Source organism: Beauveria bassiana, assembly GCF_000280675.1.
Source record: "Beauveria bassiana ARSEF 2860 unplaced genomic scaffold BBA_S00009, whole genome shotgun sequence".
Taxonomy (NCBI): Eukaryota; Fungi; Ascomycota; class Sordariomycetes; order Hypocreales; family Cordycipitaceae; genus Beauveria; species Beauveria bassiana.
The window spans coordinates 590,310-611,478 of record NW_007930844.1 but is presented as its reverse complement, the minus strand read 5'-3'; the positions used below and the strand labels follow the sequence as shown (position 1 = coordinate 611,478).

The 21,169-nt window shown below is 51.3% G+C and overlaps 10 protein-coding genes across 10 annotated transcripts in view; 3 read left to right on the top strand and 7 right to left on the bottom strand.

Annotated features, from left to right (window-relative positions):
• Positions 1–214: 214 nt before the first annotated feature.
• Positions 215–796, bottom strand: BBA_04192 (RING-2 protein; the record flags this gene model as incomplete). The annotated part of the gene is made up of 1 exon (XM_008599289.1): positions 215–796. One exon carries the CDS (start codon positions 794–796, stop codon positions 215–217), a length of 582 nt encoding a protein of 193 aa, XP_008597511.1.
• A 730-nt stretch (positions 797–1,526) lies between these two features.
• On the bottom strand, positions 1,527–4,055 carry BBA_04191 (oligopeptide transporter; the record flags this gene model as incomplete). The annotated part of the gene is made up of 8 exons (XM_008599288.1): positions 1,527–2,089; positions 2,152–2,298; positions 2,366–2,686; positions 2,747–2,940; positions 3,003–3,181; positions 3,241–3,446; positions 3,509–3,740; positions 3,801–4,055. The coding sequence occupies 8 exons, from the start codon at positions 4,053–4,055 to the stop codon at positions 1,527–1,529; spliced, it is 2,097 nt and encodes a 698-aa protein (XP_008597510.1).
• Positions 4,056–4,488: 433 nt separating this feature from the next.
• BBA_04190 (tat pathway signal sequence) lies at positions 4,489–5,714 on the bottom strand (the record flags this gene model as incomplete). The annotated part of the gene is made up of 5 exons (XM_008599287.1): positions 4,489–4,553; positions 4,623–4,826; positions 4,903–5,112; positions 5,170–5,298; positions 5,393–5,714. 5 exons carry the CDS (start codon positions 5,712–5,714, stop codon positions 4,489–4,491), a joined length of 930 nt encoding a protein of 309 aa, XP_008597509.1.
• A 748-nt stretch (positions 5,715–6,462) lies between these two features.
• On the bottom strand, positions 6,463–8,337 carry BBA_04189 (Peptidase S8/S53, subtilisin/kexin/sedolisin; the record flags this gene model as incomplete). Its single annotated transcript, XM_008599286.1, has 1 exon — positions 6,463–8,337. The coding sequence occupies one exon, from the start codon at positions 8,335–8,337 to the stop codon at positions 6,463–6,465; it is 1,875 nt and encodes a 624-aa protein (XP_008597508.1).
• Positions 8,338–8,948: 611 nt separating this feature from the next.
• On the top strand, positions 8,949–10,138 carry BBA_04188 (tat pathway signal sequence; the record flags this gene model as incomplete). The annotated part of the gene is made up of 6 exons (XM_008599285.1): positions 8,949–9,234; positions 9,298–9,420; positions 9,500–9,624; positions 9,691–9,775; positions 9,846–10,049; positions 10,104–10,138. 6 exons carry the CDS (start codon positions 8,949–8,951, stop codon positions 10,136–10,138), a joined length of 858 nt encoding a protein of 285 aa, XP_008597507.1.
• A 314-nt stretch (positions 10,139–10,452) lies between these two features.
• On the bottom strand, positions 10,453–12,614 carry BBA_04187 (Peptidase S8/S53, subtilisin/kexin/sedolisin; the record flags this gene model as incomplete). The annotated part of the gene is made up of 4 exons (XM_008599284.1): positions 10,453–10,524; positions 10,599–11,002; positions 11,109–12,257; positions 12,413–12,614. 4 exons carry the CDS (start codon positions 12,612–12,614, stop codon positions 10,453–10,455), a joined length of 1,827 nt encoding a protein of 608 aa, XP_008597506.1.
• Positions 12,615–13,350: 736 nt separating this feature from the next.
• Positions 13,351–14,751, top strand: BBA_04186 (cellobiose dehydrogenase; the record flags this gene model as incomplete). Its single annotated transcript, XM_008599283.1, has 1 exon — positions 13,351–14,751. One exon carries the CDS (start codon positions 13,351–13,353, stop codon positions 14,749–14,751), a length of 1,401 nt encoding a protein of 466 aa, XP_008597505.1.
• Positions 14,752–14,939: 188 nt separating this feature from the next.
• Positions 14,940–16,391, bottom strand: BBA_04185 (uncharacterized protein; the record flags this gene model as incomplete). The annotated part of the gene is made up of 3 exons (XM_008599282.1): positions 14,940–14,999; positions 15,177–15,892; positions 16,031–16,391. 3 exons carry the CDS (start codon positions 16,389–16,391, stop codon positions 14,940–14,942), a joined length of 1,137 nt encoding a protein of 378 aa, XP_008597504.1.
• Positions 16,392–18,599: 2,208 nt separating this feature from the next.
• BBA_04184 (uncharacterized protein) lies at positions 18,600–19,796 on the bottom strand (the record flags this gene model as incomplete). Its single annotated transcript, XM_008599281.1, has 6 exons — positions 18,600–18,673; positions 18,748–18,951; positions 19,035–19,119; positions 19,181–19,305; positions 19,356–19,478; positions 19,535–19,796. The coding sequence occupies 6 exons, from the start codon at positions 19,794–19,796 to the stop codon at positions 18,600–18,602; spliced, it is 873 nt and encodes a 290-aa protein (XP_008597503.1).
• A 1,021-nt stretch (positions 19,797–20,817) lies between these two features.
• Positions 20,818–21,169, top strand: part of BBA_04183 (fungal specific transcription factor) — a gene marked incomplete at both ends in the record, with an annotated part of 3,302 nt that continues 2,950 nt past the window's right edge. Inside the window, 2 exons of the mRNA XM_008599280.1 lie at positions 20,818–20,887; positions 20,939–21,144. Coding sequence (XP_008597502.1) covers positions 20,818–20,887; positions 20,939–21,144 — 276 coding nt within the window. The remainder of the gene's footprint in view (positions 20,888–20,938; positions 21,145–21,169) is intronic.

Here is a 21,169-nt window from a genome sequence, read left to right as displayed (position 1 = left end):
TTCAGCATACAGTCGTTTTTATTTCTTTGTATCATCTTTATTCTGGGGGCTGCGCCATGGGCGAAGCCTTCTCTGGTGTCGGGAACACAAACCGTCATTACATGTGCAGGCAAATTTTGATTTGTACTGAAATTACCTAAATGAACTGTTCCCAAAAGCTGTATTACAAGACGTTTGATGCATTATGATGAGGCAAGACATGATGTGACAAGTTTTATTCAACTAGGACATGCCACGGCCCGTCAAACAATACCTTGTACTTGTTCATCAGCATGCCCTTGTCATCAAACGAGACGCCCTCGGTCCTGAGCAAGTCGAGCTTGCGCTGAATATTCGTCCCCGAGGGAGGCTGCGCCCTCTCGTTGTTCCTGCCGGCCTTGACCCTGCCGGCTCTGCTCTGCGACGCCTTGCCCGTGATGTGCTCCTCGTCGCGTCCTCCCCCGCGCTGTCGCGCAAACGTGGCCTTTTCAATCACCTCGCCGTCGTAGCCGTTGACGTAGCCGGTGCTGGCAACGCAGCGGTGGCAGGGGATGCGCGGCGCAAAGACGTTGTTGCGCAGGGCGTTGCCGACGGCGCGGGGCGAGGTGCGCAGGGCGCGGGCGATGCTGCCGTAGGTGGTGACGCGGCCGGCGGGAATCTGCTTGAGGAGATGAAAGACGCGTTTCTGAAAAGGTGTGAGGATGGCGGCTTCTTTGGCGGTGAAGGCGAGGGGGGAAGAATAAGAGGAAGAAGTGGTGATGATGGTGGTGGTGCCGGAGGGGTTGGTGGGCGTGTACATTGTCATGCGGGTGGCCATGGTGAATGCAATTTGGCAGAGAAGTAAAGTGGATGATGATGATGATGATGATGATAGATGGGGTGGACGGGCGTTGGCAGGGCGGGTTATATATATATATATATATATACGTCTACGAAAGAATGGTGATGAAGAGCGAATGAGTCGACTGAGGGCGCGGGTCATGCACAGTTGCTTTCGAATTTGGCTTGAGACGCGCCAGCAAACGGATTTCTAAGCGTGAATTTATTGTCATGAATCTTGGTGTTGCTTTCAATGTCGAAAGCCTCCTTTTCAGCACCAGTGCCGAGTTGGTCGCTCTAACCCGTCTAGTCTGCATAGCAATGCTGCGGAGCAGCTCGGATAACTATTTGTCGGTCTATAGCAAGTAACATTTGCCGGAGAAAATTCTGATTGTCTGTATTCAACCAAAGAAGGAAAAATATTCGAAAGGCAGAAGGGCATCGGGCATTGTCAAGAAGGTAATCATGAAGCTCTCTGGCAAGGTACAGTGGGCTGGTTGGCTGTCGTTTGACCATTGTAGTTGCTACAACTGCCACCAAACATACCTAAGGTAAGGATGTGAGGCACCCACATCTTGCACAAACACCATCATCCACACACCATTATCGTATCATTACAAATGGGGTGATAAACATCAAGCAGCTGACTGTCAAAATCTAAAAGGAGCGCAATGAATCAATACGATTACAGCGCATCAAGAGTAAGATGTGTTTGTCACGTCTCTGAGCTATGCAAGGCCTAATATGGACAAAGCGCAGTTGATTGTGCCGCCAATACCTTCGCCAGCGACAAACCCAGCAGCCACTCCAAACGCATACATCTCGAACCGCTTGACGCTCTTGATTCGCCATATTGCCGCCACCACGCCGCCAATCATCATAGTCGTCGCCGTCTGCGCATTGGGAAGCGTAAAAGCCAGCCCAAAGATCATCATGTTGGGCCAATAGGGCTTGGTCCAGGCATAGCCCGAGCTGCAGAGGACGTGCTTTGCAACGACCAAAACGCTGGAAATGGCCGCCAAGAGGATGGACACGTAAACGCTAGAGAGAGGAATCGAGGGATTTGGGGTGCTGGCAACGACGGCGACTGCTCGCCAAGCCGCCACTGTTGGCGCGGGAAAGTCGCAGGTGCTTGCGTCGCCCGTGATGATGCATGGGTAGGCTGTGGCGAAGAGAAGGAAGATGGCGGGCGCGACGAGGGATGCGACGAGGGTGCCCAGGAGCTGAGTGGCGTACTGGAGGTGCGCTGGAGTGCCGAGCAAGAAGCCAACACGAAAGTCACCCATGAGGTCTTTCAACAAGTTAGCTTTGTGATTGCCCGCAGTCTCCATGGACGAAAATTGAGCATCATACCACAGCCTTGGCATGCGCCAATGTTGGTAATGCTGGCGCCTACCAAGTTCAGCCGCTGAGCTGCCTCGACGGATGCTCCCGAGGCTCGCGTAATGGTGCCGAGCGCTATTTGTGAGACTTTTGAAATGGCATTGATTGGAGTCGTATCTGAACAGGAGTTAAATATTGAACGACAATCGACCGGTAAGTCGAATGGCATGGTAATTGCACGTACCAGTAGCTCCTGTGGCTTGGATGGCAATCAAGGTCAGAGACAGCGACAGGACCAAGGCTATGACTGCCTCGAGGAGCGGCATGCCGAACTGAAAGAACAAGATGAATAGAGCCACAATTATAACGACGATCAAGCCCGGAAGCCACATCCATAACTCGATATCGTTATTTGGTACTGGCTTCTCATTTGTCCGATCGGGGTCCTGGTCGACAGCCGCGTACTGAAACGAAGTAGTACCGCGTCGGCGTAGGAGTGGCTGTAGTAGGCCCGTTATCGCAGTATAGATGAGTTTCCAGATCTTGTTCGACTGACACAGAAGCTCTGCGATTTACATTAATGATGTTGCCTACTTGCTGGGGGAGCGCATTCGAGCTGTCATACCTAAAAACGCCACGGCGAGAGTGCAGGCGACACCAGGCCACAACAACCAGTATCGAGGGCTTGGATACTCTGCGGTAGAATACGTATTCGACATGGCCGTGTAAGATGCGAGACCCGGCAACGCTGCGTCTGTGCTGTTTGAGGACTCGCCGAAAGCCAAGTCAACAGATACCAGGTACGGTCCTAGCAGGCCCCTGTTGCGATATTAGCTTGTTATGTGCAAGACTGTGTATTCTGGGCGCGACATGCTGCGTACCAGGCAAAGAGGGCGCCGGCAAAGAAGGAACAGGCAACGCCAAAATCAACGAGAAACCCAGAACCAATCATTGCTGGTGACCATTCTAGAACCCAGCCCCAGCTCTCTGCCGCAATGGCAAATCTCGTAATGCGGTCGGGCAGTCGGGCATGCGCAACCCAGGTAAATATATGCCAGTTCTGTATGCACCAAGTCAGGCATAATTCTTGAGGGGGGTATAAGGTACTGTGATGCTCACCCAGAGAACATTTGGCAGAAACACAGAGGCGACTCGTAGCACCATGGCCGCTACAAAAGCAATTACGGTCCATTTCATCTTATCGCGAGCCAGCTTCTCCCCGCCGGCCGCCGAGTGCATGCTGCGAATTGTTGCCGCCGTCGCAAAGGACGAGGGGAAAACGAGATTCAAGTCTCGCGCCGCCTTGTGGATGAAGAACTTGCGCACTTGCTCAAAGATGTGAGAAGGCTAATTCATGCTTCGAATTTGGAAAAGGCCAGAGACTTACAGGGAACGATGGAGAGGAGACCGAAATAGCCTCCGATGGTGGTGAGAATGACGAGACGGATAAAGTCCTTGGCGGGCGTCGTGAGGAGATTGAGCTGGTAGAGCGCGGGGATGCCCGAGATGAAGACGTTGGACATGCCGCCAGAGGCCGTCGCCATGGTTTGCGCAATGTTATTCTCGTGCGGACCAAAAGAGGAAGAGGTGCGTTTTAAAACAGCAAAGCTGACAATGGCCTGGAGAGAGCTGTATATCAGTCACTGTATCTCCCAAAAGGCGCGACAAAGAGTACGCACGCCTAGGACATTGGCCGAGGTGGTCCAGCCGGCCCGGAGACCAATGTAAATGTTGGATGCATTGACGAGGACGCCGCAAAGAATTCCGACAATGGCCGCTCGAAATGTAATGATTTGGCCTTGACAAGCCGGTATATCGGTAAATGGCACAAAAGTGTCCAAAGAGGCCGGGGGATCTGCGACGTCTGATGCGGCCAGCGCTTCGACTCTTGTCTCGTCACTGTCTGTGCTGGACGTTTCTCTGTGGACAGACATTTTGCCTTTTTTCTTCGATTTTAGATATGTAAAAGAGGGCTGGAGACGCCGACAACTGCTCCTTGCACTACAAGATCAAACAAGCTGTGCAGACTGGATTTGGCGGGTGCAGCAGCAGTCTGGCTTCCGCTGTAGGTGTGTCGCTGCTAAGCTGCACAAGGCCAGCCTGTGTCATGCGACTGTGTGGGTTGTGATTGCATGACAGCCTTGACAGCCTTGACAGTCATTGGTTTACAGTGCATGAGGAATTCTGCAGCTATTTACGTGGCTTTTTCTCAAGGATTTAATCGTGGACAAATATTGAACAGTCCATATGTAAGTAAGAGACCATAGTGGATGAAAACTTGGCGTTTAATGATGAGAGAATCCCGTTCGATGATTAAAAGCTTCATTTTAATCAATCTATAAACACAACCATTGAAACTTGCCCCAATTAGTGGTGTAATTCTTTGTCAATCGCACCGATCCGGTCTCCTTCACCGTCTGGATATACCACCCCTGAGAGCAAAACAAATCTGATTAGCATCCCAGCCTCATCTTTTCAAATGTAAACGACTGCCCACTTACCCTTTGTCGGATGGACCAACCACCCGGGCTTGAGCATATCAACGGCGCGGTCTTGGCTCCAACCATAGAGCTTGGCCCAGTTGACGCACTGATGCGACGTCGAGTTGACCACTGGCAGCCGGCTATCTTGCCTCCAGATGTAGGTGATTAAGCCGACATCGCCATGACACATGGCAGACTGCCGTAAAAAGTCGAGGCAGTGTTCTTTTTCGGACAATGAGCCCGCTGGTTAGCAGCCTTTTCCGGTATAACTAAATGGAGTTGGGGGACACGAGCTCACCGTTGTGTAGTCTGTTCATATCTAATTGATGCTCGGTGAAATCTGGGAAATAGTAATCCGTGTACATGAATTGGTGTAGTCGTTTTATGCAGTGCAGCTCGTGAAAGACGTTTAACGTGCCAATGTAGTCGTCGCTTCCGGGTACGGCGACGCCGATTTTTTCACGACCATGATGTTTAAAATATTCGGCTTCAATCCGCACATTCTGGCCTGGCAAGAATAAAACTTAAATGGTGGGATATTCCAGCGCAGGGATGGGGAACATACTGTTTAACAAGTCATGCCAGGCTTTGTCGAGCTCTGGTGAGGGCGCGCCAGAGTATATGCTCAGGTCTTGTATATGGTCTTCGAGGGTGAATTTCGTATCCTTCCACTCGATGACTTTTGCTGCCGGCGCTGCAAAGAAAAAATCAATAAATAAATTCAGCATATTCCAAATCGTCAGGTCTTTTTCTTCCGTTCCTTTTTTTTCGTGTGGGAATCTACTTACAATACGGCACTCCGGGTGCTCCGGCGCAACAAGACGACGGGCGTTTGCCCGCCGCGACTAGACCCAGTACCAGCAGATACAAGGCCAACAAAGCAGCGTGAAATAGTAAGAATGTTGAATCTCGCCACAGCGACCTTGGAGCTGTTTGCTGCGGCTGTCTGCCTGCTGAGCCTTTTTCTAGCAGACCTTGGCTCGAGCCGCGTTCGTCTTGGTCGTCGTCGCCGTCGAGAAGAGGGACTGGACGGAATGGTGCTGCTGCCTGCCTGGCACGCTTAATCTTTGACCAGCTATACTGCTTTGCGTACTGAAAAGTGGCCGCCATTGTCGTTGTAGCATTCGCGACTGAGAGAATCAATAAGTTAACGAATGGGATGGGAAAATTGTAAACTAGAGGCGAGGCTGTCTTCAACTGTACGCACGAATTGGGACAGGGCGATTGGCGTAGAGATTCGGGTGCACCGCTTGCCTGGAGGGATGGAAACACCAAAGAAAGTCAAAAGACTCGAGTGAAAGCTCACTAGCACAGCCACAGCCTCTGCCCTGCCACGGCGTGTTTCTAGGAACTGGAGGGGGGCGTCCGTTTTTGACTGCCGTGACTTGTAAGTTGTCACCGTGACAGTGCATAACGTCACTAACAGCTGGCCAATCACAGGGCAACATTTCCCATCTACCATCTGTTTTGGGACACCACTACCACTACAGACCCGCGGGCATCCAAAGTACACTAGAAACCATCTTGTAAGAGGCAACACGAATTCATGAAAAAAAGTGAAGGAGACTATCCACTAGATGGAGCTCATGAACTGAATAGTTTTTATTTGTGGTAATTGTTTGAGATGAAAAAAAAAAAAAAAAAATCAGACTGGTATTCTTGCATGTCAAAGTGATGGTGGTGCTAAAGCCACGAGGGTATATACCACGGCTTATCAGATGGCAGTTTTGGAACTGGCTTTTCATCCTGCGTTGCCAACTCTTTGAGCTTTGGAAACCACTAGTCAACAACAAAAAATTTAGTATTCGTCTACAGAGTTAAAAATAAAAAAAAAGTCGAGGCCTTTTTTTTCATAATGTTAACTCACCGGCGTGCCAAACCCGCTGGCCATGTCCCAGCCTTCCATTGCCGGGAATCCCGTCGTATTGCAGCCAAACGTGCTCCCATGGACAACATCCATGAAGCCGCCCCCCCGCGAAGCTGTCGAGTAGATCCACGGATTCAAAAAGCCAAGCGCTGGCTTTCCTCGTGCTAGTCGAGCGTCGTTGAGCAACGCCACAATGCCCGCGAAAATGGGCGCCGACGCGCTCGTCCCGTCCACCACCTTTGTCTTGCCGTTCCAAATCGTCACGATCCGGTACCCCATGGCCGCCACATCAGGATACGCCCTGCCTTTTGCGTTATAGAGGCCCCCGTGCCGGCCGCCCAGCTTCTCCAGGTACCGCGCGACCGCTGCATCCTGGTACTTTGGCCGCGCAAAGTACTCGCTGAACCCGCCGCCGCTCACAAAATGGTTCTTTTCATTGTACCCAACCACCTGCGGGCTCACGCCCCTAGTCGCCGCCACCGAGGTCACGTACGGGCAGCTATCCGGAAAGCGCGCCGCAAAGCGTGTACGCTGACGAGGATGGCCGCTGATGATGGCTCGGTCGTGGCACTGCGCGGGCTTGCCGACGCCCCAGTCGCCCGAGCCAAAGAGCACGCTGACGCCGCGCGCGCCGAGCTGCGCAAAGCCCTGGCACACGCGCCGCGCATACGACGGCGGCACCGTGTACTCGGTGTCGGCGTACGAGATGCTCAGCACGGCGGGCAGGTTGTTGTTGTCGCGCTGCGCCAGCAGCCAGGTGATGAGCCGCAAGAACGGCTCGTTGTCGTTGACCGGCGCCGACGGGTCGGGCGCGAACGCGGGCAGAGGACCCCCGACCGTGTACGTCATCAGAGGTGTCGGATGGCCCATGCCCAAGAGAACCTGCGCATCTAGACCGCCTTCTTTGCCATGGCCGTTATCGAGCTGCTCCTGCGTCGACGGTGACTGGCGGTTCACGCCGCCGGCAATCTCGGTGATGCCAAAGGTATCAGCTGCGGCGGCGGCGTCGGGGCGGTAGGTCTGGAGGAATTGTCTGGCGTCTGTCCGGTTGTTGAATTCGCCAGCGAAATTGCACAGCGCCATTTTGTTTTTCTCGGTCGCTTGCGCTGTGTAATTCAGAGTGCCGTAGAGGACGCGCAAGCACAGCGGTGTGATTGCGGTGGTGTTGCAAGCTTGTTCTGGGGTTATATCCAGGGGAGGGTTGGCGATGTCGATTCCGTTTAAAATCGCGAGGCCATCTGGAACATCTTTTGCATAGTCATTCAGAGACTCTGTGGGCCGCTTTAGATGGTTTGTCTCATTGGAGTCCCTGCCGCGAATACTGAAAAAGGCATTCGTAGGATGTATTGTATCGATGATGTCGTGTACATCAGCCGGCAGAGACCACTGCTCTGACCGAATGACATCTGACCCATCACGGCGGTACAAGTGATAATTCGCCTTGAGTAGTGATTCTGCCACTGAGACTGTCATATTCGGTATGCTAACCCAATCCTTTGCCGGGCTGTATTGCAGCTGATGACGACCAATGCCGTGAGCTCCCAGCCAAGCATGAAGCTTTGCTAGTGCTTCATCCGTCGGCGCGATAAAAGCATCTACCTGCTCGGCCGACAGATGCGTCCCATAGCTATGATGCAAAGGGTCTGAGATTTCGAAAAGGCGCTTCTCCAGACCGGCAAAGTTGCCGTGTTTGACGCCAATGTGCAGCGGGAAATGGTAGTCTGGGTCAGCTTGGCCTATCCTCGTCCAGTCGTCTGGAGCGGGATGATGCTCTTTTAGGATATGTAGCGGTTGTTTCGACAAGCCGACACTGCCCTGGAAGAATCTGCTGGTGGGTAAGAGAAGAAGCGGCCAGTACTTGGACATGGTATCTTGATGACTTTTTCTTCTGGGAAAAGAAAAAAAAAATAGAGAAATTGGCTCCTTGGTGCTTGTTGCTCCAAATCTAGAGTCGCTTCTACCATTGGGCTGAGCTCGATATCCCCCAGTGTTGCCATCACCAGAGGCGGTAGGAAACTACAGTGGGTGTAGAGGGGGGGGGGGGGTGAGCCGCATGCATTAGGGACCTACTGCCCGCAAATCGCCATTTCTAGTGGGAAACAATTAATCATAATCCGCTATAGCTACGGGGGCTTTGCTGCACGGATGCCCTGTAACTCTACTGGTACCTAGGTCATAAGTGACATGATAGCCACCCATTCAGCTGTCATGCCACCCAAGTCACTGGCACCCCCCCTCAGCCAGCCACCTGAAGCACTACCACGCACCGTCACAGCCCTTTTCCAGTTACCAGTGTCCTGAAGCCCCAATCTCGCAGCGCAACCAGTCTCACACTTTGGTCTGTCTGGCCGGCCTGCATCCATTTGGCGAATCCATAGACACTTCCAAGCTCACTCTGTACGGTCTCTTGGGAAGAATTCCTCCTTCCAGGTCCAATCCAGTTTCGTCTTGACTAATTATTCGACTCTCAAGAAACCATGTTATTTGCAAAGAAGAAGCTTCCTTTTCTCTTTGACCGGGCCGCCATGGAAAAGGCCGCTGTAACACGCGGCAAAACCGTGGACGGGTCAGAGAGCGGCGACTCGTCCTTCCTCGACGAAGAAGAGATTCGTAATGTGCGATCCAGGAAATCTTCTCAAAAGCGATGGTGGGTTGGCTTCTTTACCATTCACCTATTTATCTTGGCCTTTTATCTCGGCACGGTCTTGAGCATGCGGGCGGAACTGGCCAAGTTGCGCAAGCACGGGCTGCAGCTCATCCAGAGTAAGTGACCCCTCAAAACGCATAACCCTGATGGCAAAAGGTAGTGTGTTGACTTTGGAATAGCTCCGGCTTCTGGGGTTCTGGAGTGGTCCGAGCATACCTTTGTCGAAAACAGCTTCTCGCATGGGCCATTTTCTGGTTATCCTCGGGATGAGATTGATCAGAATTGGCATGACCTCATCAACTGTACGTTTTTTTTTACAAACCTTTACTAAAATCGACAATCTACTCGATTTTGAGAGATTTTATTCTGACGGTTGCAAAGATGAAAACATCATTATTGAGCCTGAAATCATTGCCAAACTTGGCCGTCAAGACATTGCAGTCGCCGACCCCGAAGGCCGGGGTTATCTTGGAACGCTCAACGTGTATCATCAGCTGCACTGCATTGTAAGTGTGCAATCATCATTGCCAGGAAACTTTGACGACTAATAAGCCCAATTCTCGTTTTTTTAGAAGCGACTCTGGCAGTATACATATCCAGAGGTATACCGCAAGAATCAGACACCCGCACAAGCTGAAGCAGATCGCCTGCACAAAGGTACGCCAGTATATATATATATATATATCTTTTCCATCCAAACTGTAATAGCTGCTGACCACTGTATCAGAGCACTGCTTTGATTTCCTTCGACAATCCGTCATGTGTCTTGCAGATATCGGCATCATTACGTATCAGTGGACTGAAGATCGCATGGTTCCCATTGCAAACTCAACCACACACCAGTGTGCCAACTGGAAGAAGCTGGATGATTGGACCAAGAAGCGAAGCGTAGACATGATGAAGCCCGGCTGGCTGATTCACCCAACAAAAGGTGTGCAGAAGTGCCGATTTCAGAATGAAAGCTTCCATTGCTAACATTTTATAGGATATGCTTACAAGGATCAAGACCACCACCATTAATTATTTGCAAAGTCTGAGTCATCATGTTTAAATAAACTGCTTTTTTTTCCCTGTTGCGGTGAACTGCTGCTACGAATCGCGACGTGTACGTCTTATAGTGGGTGTAGTGCTGTAGGACTGCAAGACTGGAAGCTGATGACGACGCACTGCTATAGGCGTCTGTATGAGAAGTAATACAGATATATCAAGGTACAGCGTGAAAAGATGGACGATACCAAGACACAACGTAGAAATCTAATGTAAAAGACTTTGCAAGAGTCATTCAAGGCCATTTAATCATTTAAATTTACGCAGACTATTGTATCATTCTTCCACTATACAATATACCAAGGATGATTCCAACGAAACGCTCTCGAAAGGGCCAAATCCTTCAGTTCCGGGAACCACTTCAAACATGTCAGTTACTTGATATCTTGAACCACTTTCTGCAAAAAAAAAAAAAAAAAGTATAAAGACGTACCGGTGTCCCCAAGCCCGTTGCGGCATCCCAGCCAACGGCAGCTGGAAAGCCAGTGGTGTTGCAGCCCGTTGCCGCGCCGTGAGTGACGTCGCGCAAGCCCGACTTGGCAGAGTAAAGCCACGGATTCAAGAATCCGAGCGGCGGCTTCTTTTCCGCCACGAGCGCGTCGTTGAGCAAGGCAATGATGGCGGCCACTGCCGGCGCCGAGCCGCTGGTCCCGTCCATGAGGTTCGAACTGCCATTGTAAATCATGGCGTAATGATAGCCCTGGGCGGAAATGTCTGGGATGGCCCGCCCGTGGGCATTGTACAGGCCTGCGTGAAGTTGTCCGATGCTTTTGAGATATGCTTCTACGGCTGCATCTTGGTAGGACGGGCGTTTAAAGTAGTTGCTAAAGCCGCTGCCTAAAAAAAAGAAAAAAAAGAAAAAAAAAAAAGAAAATGGTTAGTTGGAAATAATGTGCCACATGAAGAATGATTTCCAATTCGGACGTGAGAGTGAAAAACGTACCAGTGACAAAATCAGATCGTCCATCAAAGGCAGCCATGACGGGATGAAAATGTCTCGTCGCGCCCACCGCCGTAACAAACGGGCACGACGCCGGAAACGCTGGCATAAACCGCCTCGTATTCTTGCCGTCATTCGACACGCAGGTGCCGTCCTTTCCCACCCCTTCGTCCCCGGACGCCACAATGACACTGACGCCCCGGGCGCCCAGCTGCGCAAAAGCGGCGCAGACTCGCTTTGCGTACGCCTCGGGCACCGTCTGCTCCTCGTCCGCATACGACACGGAAACGACCGACGGCAAGTCGCCGTTGTCGTCTTGCTCAAGCAAATGACTCAGCCATTCCATGTACGGCTCATTGGCATTGTGCACCTTGTTGGCGCTGGCTTGAAATGGGGGCTGGCCGCCGACGTTCCACGTCTTGAGCGGCGTCGGGTGGCCGATGCCGAGAATGGTTTCGACGTCCAGGGCGCCTTCCAGGCCCATGTGGCGAGCAAACTGCTCCTCCGTGTTGGGCGTCTGCTGGTCTTGGGCGCCCGCGAGCAGCACCGTCTCAAAGCTTTCGGCGGCGCCGGCGGCCGCGGCGTCTGGTCGGTATTTTTCGAGAAAACGGCGAATGTCGGACCGGTTGTTATTGTTGCCCAAAAAGTTGACGACGCCCATGCTGTTGGTGGCCGTGGACTGGGGCCTGTATGAAAGAGTGCCGTAGAGGACTCTCATGCATACCGGCGTGATGGCGAGCCTGTTGCAGGCGTCGTCTACCGTCGGGTTCTCCGGGAGCTCGTCTATCGTCGGGGTGTCGAGATGGCCTCTGTCGAGAATGTCCTCTTCCACCAGCTCGGCATACGTGGGCATCCGTCCCTCCTGCTCCCAGTCTGGCGGCGGGGGCCCTCCGTACCGGCTCGAGGGCTTTGGGCGAAAGAAGGAGTTGGTGGGCTGAATTACATCAATGTAGGCCGCAACGCGCTCCGGGATTGACCAGTCTGTGGTTCGGACCAAGACTGTGCCGTCGTGGACGTTTTCAAACTCATAGTAACGGCATTGTAGCAAGTCTTCCACCTGCCGAATGGGCAACGACGCTGTGACCCAGCCGCTGCCAGCAGATGCTGTAAATTGGGTAATGTTGTGGGACACAAGCCAAGCTTCGATAATCTCTATAGCCTCGTCAGGAGACTTGAAGAGGTTTCGTAGTTCTCTTCGATGAAGATGATGGCCGTATTTTGAGCTTCTTGGATCAGACAACTAAAAAAAAAAAAAAAACACAGGTCAGCTAGGTCAAAGGCCATTTAGTCCTTCAAATCAAATATACCTTCAATAAGCCGTCGCTTCAACTCATCCAATGTATCCTCTTTCTGCTTAATTCCAATGTGTAAATGAATGTTGGCAGCATCGCTTGCTGGCCGTAGCTTCTTCCAAGCCCGAGGTATCGAGGACGTTTCCGTGACGCGAGCTTCTTGGGCAGGCAACGCAAGACCAAAGGCCAAGAGAGCAGCCAAAGCTATCAGTCTCATTGTCTTCTTTTTTCTTTTTCTTTTTTTTTTTTTTCTGTTTTTTTCTTCTCCCTTTTTCAGAGCAATAGAGTGTTGGCGATTAATTCTGTCGTTTAGTATACGGTCGCCGCAAATCCGACAAAGTTCGCTCAACTAAGCAGGGACAAACTCGACTACCCCCCCGCGACACCAACTTCAGGACCCAAATTTGCCTGTATAGGTTCTTTTCTTCTCTTGGCAATGCCTCTAGCCCTGGAAATCCTCATCCCGACTCCGACTCCCCTCTCTAGCCGTATGGACTCTGCATGGGACACGCACGGTCACGTTCGTGTCACCATTCCAGTGGCGTTCATCAGTAAGCTTCATCAGCCGGCTATCAATCACTCCGCTACAAAGCGTCACAGTGACCATTGTCTAGGGCTCAGGATCGGTGTGACAACCAAACATGTATGCTTACACTGTATCGTGCAGCAGGTTATGTGACAGAGCAGCATCCGCGCAGTAGTTTTGCGTTCCCACAGCGGCGCGCCCAGCTGAGCGGCGCAAATGCAAGCCACAATGCGGCAGCGTAATCCGTCAAGGCCTGTTGCCTGTACAGGAACTTGGAAATCAATCACAGACTTTTTGTAAATGAAATTTTGGGTGAAGCATGAAGCTTGAATAACACTGTGAATACCATCACTCTACCCACACAAATCATCGTGCCTACTTCTTGTCCTTGTCTATACTGTTGCAGCATTCTTTCCCTTTTCAAAGGATGCAGACCAACATCTTGACGAGCAGTTTCAAATTCTCGACTCTGCTTGTCTGTTTCTTGGCAGCACTCTGTGCTGCCGAGCCAGCACAATTCTGCAAATTCGGCCATCAGGTCAACGAGGTGGACTTTTGCAGCAGCTTCACCGCACACCGCAACGAGTCCACCAACGAGCACAATGTCTACGTCACATTTTCTCATGTCCGAACAGTCAACTCGGCCAAGGGCTGGTCGGCGATTGGATTCGGCTCTGAGATGAAGGGCTCCCTCATGTTCATCGTCTATGGAGACCCAGCATCAGGCAAGCCCCCCATTGTCAGCGTGCGCGTGTCCAAGGGCCATTCTCAGCCAACGCTGGTCACGCCGCGCGACCTGGCCGGGGGCGATCTCCGCGTCTTGAGATCCGACTGGCGGCTGGACGATTCTCCGGCCGGCACCGTCACGGCGCTTGTATCTCTGGTCTGCTACTCGTGCACCAAGTGGCCCGGGACAAGCATATCGGCAGCGTCCACCTCGCAGCCGCTCATCTGGGCGTGGAATGACGTGCAAGAATTCGACGTCTTTACCTATGATGCCCATTTGAAGATGCACAAGCATCACGCTGGGAACGGAGGCTGGGGCCGATTCTACGTCAACATGGACCGTGCCACCAGCAGAGTTCCCCAATTGCCCTCTGTGCCCTTTATCCGTCCCGGAGTTGCAGAATTTGCCGCGTCGGAAGAGCCTGATATTTTGGCTGGTGGCATTGTCAATGCTGTGAAGGAATGGACCTCCAATAACCGGGCGCTCCATATCCATGGCACTCTCATGGCTGCGGCATTCCTGCTCTTCATCCCCAGCGGCGTTGTGGCCATGAGATCAGGAAGCTCCAAATCATTCAAATATCATTGGATCATCCAAATGACAGCCGCAATCCTGATACTTGCTGGCATGGGCATCGGGGTCTCACTCCAGAAAAAGGTCAACACAACTCACCAAATACTCGGGTTGACCATTGTCGGGGTGCTCTTTGTCCAGTCCTACCTGGGATACAAGCATCACATGGACTTTGTCAAGATTCACCGGCGTACATGGATCTCATACAGCCACATCTGGACAGGTCGCGGCGTCATGGTCGCGGCATCAGGCAATCTGCTGCTCGGCATGTCCATGAGGGGATATCCTCGTGCCATAATGTCCCTGGCAGCCGCATTCATTGTCTTGGAGTACGCGGGGCTCGCATTCTTTGTCTGGCGCAGGGCCAAGATCACGGCCAGGCAGCGTTTCAAGTATCAAATGGCAGAGCAAAGCGCTGATACTCATCGCTACTTTACCATTGGCGAAGACACAGACGACGACCAAAGTGAGACGGAGAATGAATCTCAAAACCTGACAAAGTCAGACGCATCATCAGCATCAAGGTAGTGAGTGCGACTTGAGAAGAGAAAGAAAAAAAAAAGAAAAGAAAAGACAAGAAAGTTCATGGTGCCTTTGATTTATCAAGTTTTATTGAGGCCCCAAATAAGCAAGTAAAAAAATTGTTTAAAATGATTTCGCGTTGTTCTGCTGCAGGCAATTGTGTATTGTGTGTGTTCTTGGTACGGCGAGGTGAATCAGGTCGCCAACTGGTCCACATGGCAAACAAATTGGAAATACCACAGGTTTTTACTAGACTGCAGGTGATGTGAGCAGGTACAATATTATGCAGGCATTCGAGGCCTTTTGCTGGGCCGATTGTCCCGTGTTATGAATGAGCTTTGTGATCAGTGACCATGTGTCTGCGACCTGCGCTCCTGTCATTAGCAGCCAACACCGAGTTATCGCAGCAAGGAGAAGGGAATAATGCTTACTGTATCTTGCAAGTCCTTTCGATCCTTTCGCATAAAATCTTGGATATCCGGATCCGAGATTAAATTTTGAATGCGATGTGCAATGTAGACACGGCTCGTCTCCGCCGTTGGCTTGGACGAGCCAGCAATGGACAGCAGCTTGTTACTGCTCGTCTCCGTGGCGCCATGCACCATGTTGGCCAGTTCATCCGCATAAATACCCTCGGCAGCGCGCACAATCTCCTCCCTGTACGCGTTGCGCTCCTGCTCACCCCACTCGACGTGGCTGCGATGAATGGCAGAGAGGAAGCTGCGCAGCCGCCGCGAACGGCCCACGGCCTGCGCCGGTCGGGCATTTGCGCCGGCGCTGAGATTGGCGCTGTAGTAGGCCGCCATCATGGCTTCCAGGCTCTCGTAGCCGGCGTCCTCGACAAACTCGCGGATGCGCTCGAGGGAGACGACGTCCTGGGTGGTGGAAGAAGAAGAATCCGCGCTGCGGCTGGCCGTCCCCGGGCGCGACTCGGATCGAGGCCAGGAGAAGCTCTGGCTACCTGTAGTAGTCGCTGACGATGCGCCGGTAGTGCCGAAGCAGGCAGATGTATTGTGGCTCGGCTGCATAAAATCGGATGCGTGCATGGACTGTTGCGGTTTGCAGCCCATAATATCATCGTAGCGATGATTGTGTGACTGCTGCGGAAACATGGCCAGTATTCGACTGCAAGAGTCTTGAGATAATTCTGCAAATGGTCAGATTTATGTTTCGCTTTGCTGGACAGATCAAAAAGTTTTTGCCTTGCCTCCGTCGCCTTTTTGCAGTGTCATCAGAAACTGGTGCAGCGGGCTGGGCGAAGAGCTCCCCAAGCTCGCAGAATTACCATTGGCATCGGTCGAGACCAACTGTCCATTCAGAAGACCTTTGGCAATACTCGATTCTGACCCGTCTACCAGAGCGGTAGGTTTTGCAGCAGCTTCCGCCTTGTTCACAGCACGAACCTGCGCGTGCGCGTGCGCGTCGGTGCTCGGTGGAGGAGAGTTGACAAGACATTGATCTGTAATGTCGTCCTGCTCTTCGAGCGAGGCGTCGAAAAAGACACTGTCGACTCCGCCAAAGTCCCAAGTCTTTTCAGACGACGATTGTTGATCTTGCTCCTCGGATAAGATGATTGGCAGCACGTCGTTGCTGACTGAAGTGATGCTGGCGGCCCGGTTTCTTTGTCCTGTGTTTGCAATTCCCATTTTATTAGACTTTTTTTTTTCCGTCTTGTGTTTGCGGTTTTTAAATGCCAGGTGGCGAATTTGCCTTTTTTATTTATAAATTAAATAGCGGCAATGGGCAGGGAAAAAAAAAACAAAAAAAAAAAAAACTCACTTTCTCGACGTCGTCGCTGGGCCAATCTGTTTCGTCTTCGTTGCTCTTCGAGTTTTGCAGCTGCGTCTGTAATTTCTGCACTATGCATCATGTCATGGCAGATTGACAAAAAAAAGAAAAAGCATACAAGTATGTTGGACAGTAGCGATTTTTTTTTTATAATATTGAGCCAAAACAAGCAAAAATTGATCACGCTCAAAGGATCCTTAGACCTTCCATAAGATCCCTTTTCCCTAGCCGACTACGGGGTCCCCGGTGTGATAATCGAATAGGCACTCTCTTTCTCTCTGTGAGCCCGGCGATTGATACACACCCCGCAGCATCAATTGAGGCTGGATGATCCGAGTGCGGTGTCCACTCAGATAGCCTCTGAATTCATCCGCTCCAAGGCAGGCTGACATGCATGCCCTCCGGTTGGGCACTCTTGGCTACTCTGGCTGGCTAGAAACCAGGTCAATGATTGGCAGAGCAGTCTTGTCTTGTTTTTTTCACAAGCTCTGTCGTACAAGGATAGCCTCTGTCATACAAGGATAGCACCATGCACCAGGGCATCACTGTGAATAGTATTGTATCGAGTAGTGCATCAAATCCCAAAGCTGTGGCGCCCTCCAGACTGGCCGAGGCCGCTCCCTGATCGCTTCTGTTCCCAAACAAGGTGCTCGGCACTGTGCGTGCCCGATGAACCAACCACCATCTACTGATTGTAATGCACACGCGTGTCTTGGTATGCATCGGGTTACATAACGATGATGATGATGTGGTACAAAAGTTTCTCCCTCCCGCGTTCTTGTTGCCACATTGAGATCAGATGTTAATATCAGACAGAAAAGGCCCTTGCAAGTACATAAGCCCCAGATATGCAGCGGTGTGCTTGGCACGAGCGAGTGGAGGGTTTTCGGGGGAGCTGGAGGCTTCCTGCGCCATTCCAAAGCTCACTGGCGACATCGTTTCAGCTGCTATACGGCTCTGTATGTAGGAGACATATATACTGGAAGGGCAAGTGAGTGACATTCGGGACTCTGCACCGATTCCCGCTCCAGGGTCTCATCACCAGCTGAGCACCAGAGTACCCCGCTGTCCGTCAGGCCTTGGCTGCGCGATGCATGCGAACGCACCAATAGATGCATCTATGTGGTGTTAATTAATATAAACAACACCAAGGATGCAGTGGCTCATCAGTTTGGATTCCATAACGTCATTGCCGTTGTAATACCCAAGTACCCAAGTCAACTAGTCAACTAGTCAACCAGTCAACCGTGTCGGAAGGATACCCCTTGGGGAATAGCAATAGTTTTCGCAATTGGCGGGGCTACTTTGTTTTGAGCATTACTGGCCAATCAAAATATCACAATCAGTCTCACGGCAGTTGGCGGCAGATGGGGGGGACCTATCGTGATCATCGGCAACAAAACGGGGTTCCTATGCAAGAGTCTCTCCTTTTGAGGAAGTTTCCGCGCTCCCCGGTGACGACAAAGCAATTCTCTCCCCCGGTCTTTTCTCTTTTCTCCGATAACATGTGCAACGCAGGTATATTTGCGTGAATTGCTAGAGTTTCTTCACCATGCGTAACGACTATTCGGAAGGATGCGGGGGACGGGGCCCTGCGGTGCCACCCCGAATAAACGAAATGCCGTCAGCCTGCCCTTTATTTTAGTGCGTCTTCTTTTGCCGTATGACTGACTGATGCATGGGCTTGTGAGCCGGCTTTAGCCCCTTCCGGATCCTAGCATTGATAAATAGGTACAAACTCGGAGTTTCAATATCAGATGGTGTTATGCATGTCGGCTTGTCATTGTTACCAAACTACTCTCATCACCTCTAATAATATGCTTGTTTACGCATGTACTGTTATCCTGTGGAGTCGAGCACGAGCTTAATTAATATGCATATCGCCGAGTCATTATCATTCTAAACCCCGTTCAAGACATGAGTTTTTTTGAAAACGGGCCCGGCATGTAGCATGCGGATAACTACACAGATTGACAAGAGTTGCCATGGCCGGGCCGAGACTCCACGCCGGTTCTCGGCCCCAGCCTTGCCACCAATGCCTGCCGCGTCACACCATGTGGCAAGTCTTACGTGCTTCCGTGATTGTGAAGGGCTCCATTGATGTGCTCTTTGTCATTCTCCTTCTCAGAGTATGCCGGTCCTGGGGACATGAGAATAAGTCACAATATGCTTCTAGATTTCCGGAAAGCTTCTGCAGTAAAATCTCAAACTCACCATGCTGTGGATGGACAAGAAGTCCTGGTTTGTACATGTCGACTGTTCGTTCCTTTGTCCATTGTGAAATCTTGTCCCAGTTGACGCAAGTATGCCCTGTGCCGTTGGCGCCAGGCTTCAGTCGGTCTTTTTGCCAGCTGTAGATGACCATGCCGACATCGCCATGACACATGGCAAAGCTCTTTAAGGTGCCGAGACAATGATCTAGTAAAGTCAGCTTTTTGTTGCGAGGCAAGAAAAGAAAGTTGGGTTGGACCTGGTTCATCCATCTTTGCTGTTGTACTTACTACTGTGGACCTTGTTCTTTCTTCGTTGCTCGTCGTCAAGGCCCGGCCAATACTCGTCTTGATAAACGTATTTATGAAGCCATCTCTATCGTAGAATGGTCAGATATAATAAATATAAAATCAGAAAAAAAAAAAGAAATAGTTACCACACAGTGCAGCTCATGGTACACATTCAACGTGCCGACATAGCCACTCCCGTCTGATAGCCCAACGGCTGTCGCTTCACGATTGAACGCTTGAACATCTTTCAGCGATAATCGTACATTCATGGCTAAAAGTTTTAGTATTCTAGCTCTGCGACTAGATTCATGCTCGACTCACGTCCCAATAGGTCTTCCCAAGCCTTCTCGAGCGAGGGCCGAGGCTCCCCAACATACATGCCGTGTGGATCGTTGCCGTCCGAGAATTCCCCGACATAGTATTCTAGGGCCTCGTTGGCCGGCGCTGGGATAGCTTGTGTCAGAAGGGTCAAGATTTGAGCCCAGAAAGTGTTGGCTTACAATATAGAATCGCCCTTTTCGAGCTTCTCCCGCTTCTGCCGAGAAGGACCCCCATGCCAAGCAGGGTCAAAATGTAGAAGCTAAAGATGGCCAGGTGATATTTGACCGAAATTCTGCGCTGCAAGAGAGAAGCTTCATTGCCATCATGTCTTTCAACGTGCTCTTTGGACTTCAACAGGCCATCGGAATCTTTTGCATTCCAGTCTTGCTCTTCAGTGATGGTCGGCGTTGAAGCCCGCGTACCTGCGTCTTCTGACTTCATCTGGCTCTCTGATCAAACGAGATTTTTTGTTTCCAGACCAGAGCTTTGCGCCGACACCTTGGTTTCTACGAATTTCTGTGTAAATGCTTGGGAAGAGGCAACTAAGTGGCCACTGCGGGGTGCTGTGGCGCTTGACAGCCATGCTCCGTCGCATGTTTGATCGTTCAAGCTGATTACGCCGATCAATGTCCAGCCGCAGCAGCAGTGGAGCTCCCGAACAGGCAGAATATTCCGTGACACAGTCATTCCATCCTTACCAGTACTCTGTGTCAAATGGTATTTTGGGCGATGGGGGCCTCGAGTTCTGTCACCGGCAGTGGCCATGATCTGCGCAGTGTAAGAACGGTGACAGCGGGCTTGTCACCACACACCGGGTGTGCCTTGAGAGGATGACAGGCTGCGCCACAGGGATAGTACAGCCACAATTGATGTTGACTTTGGCCAAAGAACCCAATCACTTTGATTCTCAGAGAAACTCACGATATGATGCGATTCAAAAGGTAGTGTTCAATACAAGGACGATGACCGCTGCTGTCACGGTGGGGGAGTGTCTGAGCAAGCATGACAGCGAGCATCATTGACGTGCAGAGCCAGTAACGTACGTGTTTGTGAGGAAGATACAGCACTCTGATAAAATCTCATTTAATGCAGTCAACTTTTGTTCAGTAATCTAATTGGCTGATCTCCAAGAGCCAAGCAAGAGGAAGAAGTCATGGCGCGCACGGTTGACAGCCATCTGCCTCGTGGAACTGGGTGCAAGTTGACATTTCTGGGAGAAGGTGACACTGAGTCACTTTATCGACATCTCAATCTAGCTGTTTGTATCTATGCGGATGTTAGAGGATATGCAGATCCATTGCGGTGGTATTCGTCACTCAATACTATATAGTCGACCGGCTCACTTACAGCCCATATACGATAACCAAAGTGCTTTGTCCACTTACAGCATACTTCCAGCATACCAGCACTGAGCTAAAGAAGTCTCCGTTTACAATCCCATTCGACTGTTCATCCCGCAAAAATGCATTTCCAATCCACTCTTGTCGCTGGCATTATTGCCACCCTCTCTGCGACTGCCATTGCAGCACCTGGTCAGTGTACACCCTCACTTGACACCATGGCTCGAGTCTAACCATATAAAGTTGTTGCTCGCTCCGACGCTGATGCTGCCACCCGCTATGTCGTGGATAAGCGCTCTGACGCAGACGCCGCCACCCGCTATGTAGTTGACAAGCGTTCTGACGCTGATGCCGCCACTCGCTATGTAGTTGACAAGCGCTCCGATGCTGATGCTGCCACCCGCTATGTCGTGGATAAGCGTTCCGACGCTGATGCCGCCACTCGCTACGTTGTTGATAAGCGCTCGGATGCTG